Source organism: Physella acuta, unplaced genomic scaffold (assembly GCF_028476545.2).
Source record: "Physella acuta isolate Inbredline_101_S28 unplaced genomic scaffold, ASM2847654v3 ptg000770l, whole genome shotgun sequence".
In the NCBI taxonomy this organism is placed as follows: domain Eukaryota; kingdom Metazoa; phylum Mollusca; class Gastropoda; family Physidae; genus Physella; species Physella acuta.
The window spans coordinates 77,255-87,739 of NW_026732288.1; the positions used below are offsets into that span (position 1 = coordinate 77,255).

General features: G+C 31.7%; 1 protein-coding gene across 1 annotated transcript; it reads right to left on the minus strand.

Annotated features, from left to right (window-relative positions):
• Positions 1 to 73: 73 nt before the first annotated feature.
• On the minus strand, positions 74 to 10,006 carry LOC131950557 (tyrosine-protein kinase CSK). The gene is made up of 12 exons (XM_059312774.1): positions 9,562 to 10,006; positions 8,684 to 8,762; positions 8,407 to 8,529; positions 8,154 to 8,254; positions 6,062 to 6,281; positions 4,980 to 5,148; positions 4,637 to 4,739; positions 3,865 to 4,029; positions 3,208 to 3,307; positions 2,897 to 2,992; positions 2,699 to 2,785; positions 74 to 2,501 (listed from the first exon to the last, which is right to left on the minus strand). Exons 2-12 carry the CDS (start codon positions 8,696 to 8,698, stop codon positions 2,325 to 2,327), a joined length of 1,356 nt encoding a protein of 451 aa, XP_059168757.1. The 5' UTR covers positions 8,699 to 8,762; positions 9,562 to 10,006; the 3' UTR covers positions 74 to 2,324.
• Positions 10,007 to 10,485: the final 479 nt, after the last annotated feature.

Here is a 10,485-nt window from a genome sequence, read left to right on the forward strand (position 1 = left end):
AAATTAGATTCTGTTAATTTTTTTAGGTGGTCAAAAAAGTTTTCTGTAAAAGAAGAAAGAAAAACATCAACCAACCAGTATACATGAATTTTATTATAGTAAGAAAAGTTTCCAATAAAAATCATGAACTGAAGTGCATATTACTAAGTGTCTGAGCTGTCTATAAATAATACAACTCAAATAAGCTTGGATTTGTACATTCTTAGAACCTGAAGCTTGTACAAAAAGGCTATTTATTGGTTAGTACCATGTCTTTATAATGATTAGACAATGAATTTTCGGCAGCTACAACCTTTCATGCTATTCGTCACAAGCTTTATTTAGATGGTAGCATTAACAGTATTACAACCAGTCAGGATTTTTTCACAAGTTGTTTTCATCACTAATAATGAAAACTATGTTGCATTTTACAGTGACTTAAAAAACAGCAGTTCACAAATAATAGTCAGATATATAGAGACAAAATAGCTAGAAACTACTGGCCAGCATACACCTCAACCAGTAGGTATTTATTAACTCTACAGCTTATATACTTGAACTGCACACAGTTCACAAAAATAATATTCATCAAATGTACTCTTTACACACATAAAAACATAATTGATTCCAATACCATCTTTTAAAGGCAAGAAGGCAGATTAAAAAAATGTTAGCATAAGTATGGTTTTCTTACTTGAATATTGTATCAGTTATACAACCCTTGAGTTAACCTAAGCACAAAGAAAGAGCCAATTACATAATACTGCTTGTTTTATTCTCATTGGCTTTTCAAATGTGTTTTCCATTAGTTTAATTAAACCAAATCAATATTATAACATAATCCTCCATTTACAAAATAATAGACATAAATGACATAACTGGTGTCCACAAAACATATACATAGGGGTGGGGCATATATTAGGAATTTGCTTAGGGCAGGGATGCAGTTTCTTTGTTGATTGTTTATATGCATAGAAGAAATCTATTCATGTAAAATAAAAAAAAGGGAGTTAATGCTGCAACCATCTTGCAATGTTATTCTCATAAAACAACACCAACAAAAACAAAAGATAATACATAATGAGAACTAGACTAGCTGTTAAATATCATGCAAAATATGTTTTATAAAGTATCAATTTAAAAAGCAAGTTTTTAAATGTCAAATAGCTGTTAAAAATACATTGAACACCTTAAAAAGTTTAATGCAAGAATTTTCCTTTTATTAAAAAAAATGGAGACAATGTTCATTAACACCAATCCAGAGGAAATATTAAAAATCCAACATTTAAACATAATGATGGCACAATGTACAGACAACAAAGTCTTGTTACAAAACTTACATGAAATGTTCGGACAGAAATTTGATACAAACAAATGAAATTTCATCACAAAAATGTATAAAAATTTAATCCAAGCCCTTATTTCTGGAGACCATTTATTATAAATACATATTTTTAAAAATGGTTATTTTAAACCTAAATGCAATAGCCAAAATTGTGCCATGTCAAACTATTGGAAGTGGAATGTGTAAACATTGCAATGGGAAATCCTAAATTTTTTTTTTAAAAACTAAAATTCTTGTATAGAATAATAAATCCTTATCTCAAGCCCATAGTCATTTATGAAACTCATGGTGATAACGCACTACGGAGACAATATTCAGTTTAATATTGTGATTATAATAAGTTTAAACATAAGAAAAGTGTGATATGGTTCATCAAACAAGGGGGAGGTTAAAATTAAGGCACTTTTTTTTTCTATTTGGATTCAGTGTTCTACTAATACTTGAACACAACTTCTATGTTTGCTAGTGCCAACAAGATCACAGAATCAGACATCAACTCTGGTTGTTACATGCAAACATACAAGATCTCATATGACCTTTTTGTTATACAGAGCAGCTATACACAAAAATACCATTAGGTCTAATTGTTACTCATCTCTAACATACCATTAGATCTAGTTGTTTCATAAACATATAATTAGAATAAGTTGTTGCAATTGCAAGTACAGTATAAATAATACAAGCCAACCTTGAGAAAAGAATTTACAATGATGAAATATAGCACTTAATTACAAAAATGGAGGAAAACATGAATTTTTTCCATTAGCACTTTAATTACTATAAAGCAAATGAAATAAACATTTTATGTAATAACAAGCCATCAATATTTTGTTATAGGTATATATCTACAACAACTGCATGTTTTAAATTGGTGGGCCCATTATTTAAAGACTCCAGCAATTACAAATTACAGTTACTACCGAAAAATCCATGCTTTTCTTAAAACAATATGTACAGCAAATATTTTGACAGACAATTAAAAGCAAACAAAATCAGAATACTAGACTGTTACAGCTTGAAGATTATGTAACTTTAAAAGTACTTCATGAAAAGTGGGTCTCTTTTCTGGGTCCATCTCCCAGGCTTCTTTCATTATGGCATAAATCTCTGCAGGACAGCCTTCTGGAGCTTCCATTCTATATCCCTTCTCTACATGCATCACAACATCTGTTAAAGGCTGCACAAGATTTAAAAGGATAACATCAAGGCACTCAAGTTTATTGTATAAGCAGGATTAAGGCTATTAAAAGCAAATACATAAGTAAAACCCTAACCAGCTACATAACTATTCTAAAGTTAAGTACAAAAGTGGATGTAAGAAAACCCACAAGCTTTAAAAATGGTTCTAGTCTAACAAGTGCAGATTGAACTTACTATTCTAGGATATGGCACTCGACCAAAAGAGTAGATTTCCCACAGTAGTATTCCAAAACTCCACATATCTGATTTGTTTGTGAAACTCTGCAAAAAATAATAAAGGAAAAAAAATTAAGTGAAGAGAAAATTTAACTGGATAAATATTGAATATTAAAACTAAAAAAAAACAACCATTTCCAAATTGACTATACTTACATTGTTTCTTAGAGATTCAGGGGCAGTCCATTTAATAGGAAATTTTTGACTACTAAAACTGAAGTCAACAAATTTGGCTAAACCAAAATCTGATACCTGAAAGTGAGAAGAATTGACTAAGACACTAAGAATATTTTAGTTTTGCCTTCTCATGCTTCTTAAAACTTGCTGTATGATTCACAGAATAATATCAACAGTTCAAATTCCACCCAAACTCAATGTCAGTAAAAAAATTCCTCACCTCATCATCAATCACTGTTTACATTTCACTTTTTTGTCAATAATATAACAAACATATCATACTGTTTTACCTTTGAAGTACCATCATCATGAACCAATACATTTCTTGCAGCCAGATCTCGATGAACGAGTTCTTTGCTCTCTAAATACTCCATGGCAGCACAAGTATCACTGGAAACAAAAAGTATGAATGTCAATAGTTATCTTACAATACTGTGCATAGTATTTGTATAGAATGGCAGGATTACATGAATGATTTTAAAATGATTGTTTTCATTGCAATGATTTTTGAGATAAGAGCTCATGCCACAAAGACAAGGTTTGATTCAGATTTGTTGAATGACTCTAAATCAGGGGTCTCCAAACTTTTCAGTCCGAGGGCCGCATTAACTATCAAATTTCAGTTCAGGGGCCAGTTTCTTCCAGGCATGTCTTTGATTTTTCTGGGCAAAGTTCCTCAGCCATCACCAACAAACGATTTTTCCTTGGACAAAATGATCTCCACGGGCCGGATGAGAGGACTTCGAGGGCCGCATCCGGCCCGCGGGCCGTAGTTTGGAGACCCCTGCTCTAAATCAACAAAATTTTACTGCTAATTTTACTACTTGAAGGAAGTAAATTGTAGTAGAGAACTATTAGCCATAAACATAAACTTCCCACAAAATCAACTTATGGTGGTAATTACTGATCATAATATATATCATTAAAAAGTATTTGTTTTTACTTACGTAGCAAAATTGATTTGGTTTTTCTTGGTGATAACTGTTCGACCTCTAGTTCTTAAATACTCCACAAGGTTTCCCTTGCCCATGTACTCAGTTACAATAATACTAATAATTGAGTCATTCAGCACAATTCCTATTAGCTTCACCAAGTTTGGATGACTTAGACCACTGTAAAGAAAACACACAGTAGACTGAAAATAATGGTTCAAATTGATAAATAAGAGTATTTTATTTTTAAAAATATGCTGATGCATTTTTCAAACACAGTACTTTTTGCTACAATTATTACAAAATTATAACAAAAAACAATATACAGAGAATAAGTATAATTGGTAGATTTACTACTATAAAAATGCCATTTAAAAAATAAAAGATGTGAATAAAACCTTAATGTTAATTATTTAAATTTTAAAATTCTTAATAATGCAAAACAAAATGTCAACATTAGCACTGGTGCTTGTTACTTAAATAATAATTAATATCACTGTATTTTGTGCATCATAACAAGACTGATTTATTGTTAGATTTCTAATTTCAATATTTATCCTGCCCTTAATTAAAAAACTAAATTCATCAATTGTTACAAATCATAGAAATGAAAAATATATTTCTATTATCTAATTCCTATCAAATATTGTCATTATGTGAAGAGAATCCTACACATTTCTGCATTTATAAATAAATGCAAAATTCCAATGCATATTTCTTAAAGTAGTAAACTGATTATAAAAGACAATGAACCCCCAAACATAATTCATAAAAAAGATGAACTCACGTCATAACAGAGGCTTCCTGTAAAAATGCCTGACTTCCTCTATCTTGATCTTTTAGTTGTTTAGCTGCCACAGGTATGTCATGATAAAAACCTTTGTAGACATCTTTAAAAAAAAAGACATTGAACTTATATTAGTGGAGTTTTTTTACCACAGAATTTAGCACATAGGGAGGAGAAAATAAGGCAAGAAGCATAGTATCAGAATGGAGCATAGTTTGTAAGACCATCAGTCATTGCATAAATCAATCTACTACACATAACTGCTGGCTTAAATTTGACTAATTTACACACATGCAATACAAAATAACAAGACAGATGATGAACTAATTTCCGCTAAAACCACCTCCAAAGTCGCCCTTTCCAATGAGTTCACCCAGTTGAAGATCATGTCTGTTTATAACCCATCCTCCATTCAAAAAATCCTGAACACAAACAGTTCCATAACTATCGCCCTGTTTAGGAAGTGGTCGAATCAGTCTTGTACATAAACCATCTGCATCTTTTTTGTAATGCTGAAAGAATAATATGCAATTTTAACATTTTAATTAAAAATTATTGATGTAAATTTTAAAATGAAATATAAAGTAATACTAAAATTAAACTCCAAATGAGTTAGTCCAACTACATAATAATTATAAAATAAATACAAGGGCTTCCATTTAATAGAGATGCATGGCATTTTAGGGTATGCTAATATTTAAAAGTTAGTGTAGTTAGTAAGTTAGATTCACAAGTTAGAAATAATAATGACTAAAGTTTTTAGTTTAAAAAATCCAGTCTAAATGCCTGATTTCTCAAAATGACACAGCACAAGGTTTATGGTGTTAGAACTCACTGAGTTATTATAAGGTAAAGGTTTAAATGTTTTAGTTGACATAGGGTAGCATTGAAGACAACCGAACACAAAAAAAAAAGAAACTATAGAAATTACTCAGCCCATCTATCATGTTAAGTGATTGAAATTACTGTGTCCTGTCACCCTTTTAAGCAGATTCCAAGGTTATTGTAAAATATGTTCAGAAAATATACTTTTAAAAGAATGATGAAGACAAAAAAGTTGGGTTAAGATGAGGAGACATCTTGTGACATTGGAGAAAGTGCCTTGTGTCAGGGTCACAATTTCTTAACTTAAGCCCATTATTGTAGCTAGATAAGCCTGCCAATCATTAAATGCAACAATATTTGTGTAGAAAATGATTTTGTAATGTTTTAGAAAATTTTTTAAAATCCAGCAATAATGATAAACAATTAAGAAATGCAAAGAGGTTAATCATGAAAGCATCTGCTCAACCCTTAAGTCAAATTTTGCAATTATTTTTCACTGCATGAATACGGATTAAATATAATGATTTGATTGTAAAGGTGATAAATCTAAGAAAAAATAAATTGAATGCCCACATTGATTAAACTATTAGTTTCTTGTACCTGCACAAGTTCTTCCAGGTTTTGAAACTTTTCCTCATCATCTATAGACAGCAGGTTATCTGCGTACTTAATATGGTAATGCTCCACCCGGTCTTGGAAGCAAACACAAAGTGTGTAGTCCCCTACATAATTGCTGCTATCTCGAATCAAAAACAAACCATTCTCTCTTGGTGTCAACAGTCTCTCTGCTTCCTGTCGGCCGATCTTACCATGGTACCATCTACAACAGATAGATGCATGCAATGACTTTGGTTTTTCAACAGGCAGTGCCAAATAATACAACCAAAATTTCTCTTAAAATGTGTCGAGGTTTTTTCTTTTTTTTTTCCTGTTGAGATGGCTTGTTTGGAAGGACAAGGAAGAAATAGCTGGCTAAATTCACATTCATCATCTCAAGAAAGGCAAACATTTAAACAGAAACATGGTTAAACAAATATAGGAAAACACAAATTTTAGTAACCAACCAATGGTAATTTAGCATTCATCTAGACATGTAGCTGTAGCATGCCAACAACAGATAAACTCTATCAAATATGCTATTAGAGCTATGGTTCATCGTTATGCACACAGCAATTAGTAGCCATTAATGTCTTTCATGGAAATACCTCCACTAGCTCAATAAGAGATGAGAAGGAGCAATCCCCCCCATCAACAAGGATCATTCCATCTGTCCCTGTTAGGATACGGTAATGGTCTACACGTCCCTCACAGCTAACTGACAAAGTTTGATCACCAACAAAATGAATACTGTCTCGGATAAGAAATACACCATCTTCCATGTTTGCCAATAGAGCCTCTGCATCTTCCCTGGTTACACTACCATGGTACCAGCTATAAGATACACAAAACACCAGGTTACACATCAATTATACCAGCTATGAGAACAAAACACCATGGTACCAGCTATAAGATACACAAAACACCAGATTACACATCAATTGTACCAGCTATGAGAACAAAACACCATGGTACCAGCTATAAGATACACAAAACACCAGATTACACAATTGTACCAGCTATGAGAACAAAACACCATGGTACCAGTCATAATATACACAAAACACCAGGTTACAAATCAATTGTACCAGCTAAGAGAACAAAACACGAGGTTACACATCAATTGTACCAGCTATGAGAACAAAACACCAGGTTACACATCAATTGTACCAGCTATGAGAACAAAACACTATGATACCAGCTATAGGATACAAAACACCAGGTTACACTTACATGGTACCAACTATGATAGGCACAAAACACTAGGTCAAATGAACATGGTACCAGCTATAAAGTACAAAATAAACACCTGGCAACACTTATATGGCACCAGTAGTATATACAAAACACCTATTTTATAACACCCTTAGTGGTAAAAGGTTTACACACACAACATAATAATATAAGGTACCAGCTATATAAAATTTTGGTGTCACATGGTACCAGCAAAGTAAAAAAACAACCCATGTCTCACATTAATAGTATCAGATTTATCTACCAAGAAACCTTCCCCAGATACTTAACTAATACTTAACCCCAGCAATGTTTTTAAAATATCATTTGCTTAATTATTAAAAAATCACAAAATGCACTTATTTAAAAAAAAAAGAAATGTTTTAACTGTACAAAAATATATAGTTAGATTTTCTTGCAGTTTTTATTATTTAAATGTAAGTGATGCAAGTAGGCAGTCTAAGTGCCAGTGAGAGCCTCAGTAGTATTACCAGAATCTTATTGCTAGTGAAGTTTTGAATATCTAACTTAATATAAAATCCATTTTTTTATCTGATTCTTTAAAAAAAAAAAAAGCCAAAGTAAGTTGAAATCAAGCTCAAAAGTTGTCCAAAAAGGTAGAATAAACTTATTTAAAAAAGCTATGTTTTTTGTGTGGGAAATATATCGTGCAATATCATACTAAATTTAGTAAGCGTCAATGGTGAAGAAGCGCTTTTTGCATAATAATAATGCAATAGAAACATGACAGGTAATAAGGTAGTAACGGCTGATGTGTCATGGTGTATTAGTAATTGTAGCGACAGATGTATGTCACATTTTGTCCCATTAGTAGCAATTGAGCTAAATTTAAAAAACTTACAGCATCGGCTGTATATTCACTCTCTTTCTGGCCTTTACATAATTAGCAGGAATCATTCCTTCCGCTCCATTATTATTCTTTGCCTTATACCAGTTAGGATCCTGAAAAAAAAAATTCTTACTGTAGATTAAGAAGTTATCACCATGGAACAGACATGTAAAAAAATAAACACTTATGAGCCAGACCTTCAGCATCTTAAGTTATGTTATATCCTAGGTAAAGAAGATTGAGCAGTAAAAAAGCATAAACTCACTGAAGTAGCACGCACTATAACAAGTATGTCATTTTTAAAGAAAGGTAAGTCATCCCTTGAACGACCTCTGAAATCATAAAGCCCAACAACTTCATCACCTGCATTCCACGGCGTTGTTTGTACCTGATGATTAAAAAGTAGAATCATTTAGGCTTATGTTAATACAAAAAGCATTTTTTTTTGGTGTGACAAAAAATTATGATAATAAAATTAATTCTTGAAATCCTACTGGTTGTAGCAAAATTTAAAATTATAATAGTGTCAGCAAATTAATTACTTGGTCCATTGGCATTGCTTTCCTTTTGTAAAGAACAGATGACTATATTATCCAATGTTCTCACTATTTAGTTCTTGCACTAAAAAAATAAAGTAAATACAGGTTATCAAATGTAAAGATTTAAAAATACAGGACTACAGATGTCAACATAAATATACCAACAACAAATCACAATAGTTTGGCTTAAGTATTAAGTTATTAATTAGGCCTAACTTTAATACTCATACTGATCTAGTAGTCTGGCAATCTATTATAATTATTAATTAGTAGGGCCTAATAAATAAGTTGTAGTTAAGATACTAATAACTAAGCCTATATTTAAACTATTAGATACTTGATCTATACTGTAGCTTATTTGGAAGTTGCAAGTGATGTCACAGTAGTCTGTGTGTGAGTTAACACAGTGTGTGTGTAGAGAGAGAGAGCCTAAGTGTAGTAGACAGTAGATCTAGATCTACCTGGTACTTCAAAATAAAAGCCTCAAACTCTAGTCTAGCTAGCTAGGGTAGATCTTGATATCTAGAAACTAGAATCTATCTACTTTAACTTTAGATCTTGATTTAATTTTAATTACTAAGGATTAGGCCTACTCATGAGTCATACTGATTTAGATTTTAAGTTAACTGTCATTAACCAAACTCATACTCAATTCAATATACTGTTACTTACTAGATCTAAGTCCAAGTAGAATTTACCAGGAATTGAGTTAGGTACCAGATTGTAATTTAATATATGCCTTCATACTCATAGTCATTATTAGTAATGTATGTTACGTAACTAGATCTAGAAATCTAGTAACTCTAAGGTACTAAGACTAGTGACTAGCTAGAGTAGTAGAAGTAAGTTCAACATAAAAATGTTTGCAAAATGAAACTTACTTGATGTTGAAAACATAAAAAATGTCGACAGATGTCAGGAGCCGACAATTTCTGAAAATTAGCCTATCGCAAAATCTAAATTTCTAGTCTAGACTAGAAACTAGATTAGATTGATTTCAAAGATGCGTTACCAATCGCTTCCAAAAAAGGAAAAAAAACAACACTGAAGAATGACAGCTCTGCTGCTCTTGATTTTTATTGAAATCTCTAGATTTCGATCTCTATTTATTTATTTAGTCAATTATTATTTAATAATCAACTGAAAAACAGTAAGTAAAGTAAATCTATTGAGCCGGGTTACCAAAGCAGGAAGTAGAATCTATATGTAAGTTAATTTTTTGCTCTTCGTACCAAGGGCTATTAAGTGAAAATAAAACTTTGAGAAGGAGGAAGTGTATTTGACGGTAGACATTAAACTTTACACCGAGTACATGCCAGAGCGCCCCTATCCACGAACGGCAAAAAATAATAATACAGGTCATACTAAATCTTAAAGATGATTAAAGCATCTAAAAAGTCATGACATTATAATAGTATGTTATAATTATAAGAGTTCAAAATCAATGTCATTATAATTTAGAGAACGAAAAGCATTAAACATCATGTATAAATTAGGCTATTTATACTTTCTAAAATATTAGGTAGGCCTAATATAAATATAAGCCACGGCGACTGGCTGTGGGCACTATAACTATAAGATTTGCATATCGTTTTTACAGTACTGTACGGTAGATCTAATAAATTTAAACTTCTTACCACAGCCTAAAGCAGTAGTACTTTACCTTTTTTGGTAGTACTGAACCCCACCAGCATCATAAATATGTGCAGTCACCGAATCCTTATAAATAGGAAAAATAAAATATGTTATTTTTTTTTCAAATTCAAAACATAGGTAGGTTTTATAATCAGTGGCGTAGAGAGGTC

Bases quoted from the DNA above. Each gene is read 5' to 3' on its own strand.
- LOC131950557 (XM_059312774.1), bottom strand. The intron at 6,282-8,153 runs GTAAGTTTTTTA...TATCTGTTGTAG, and splicing joins GTGAATATACAGCCGATGCT to ATGGTACCATGGTAAGATCG. The intron at 3,308-3,864 runs GTAAGTAAAAAC...TTTTGTTTCCAG, and splicing joins AACCAAATCAATTTTGCTAC to TGATACTTGTGCTGCCATGG.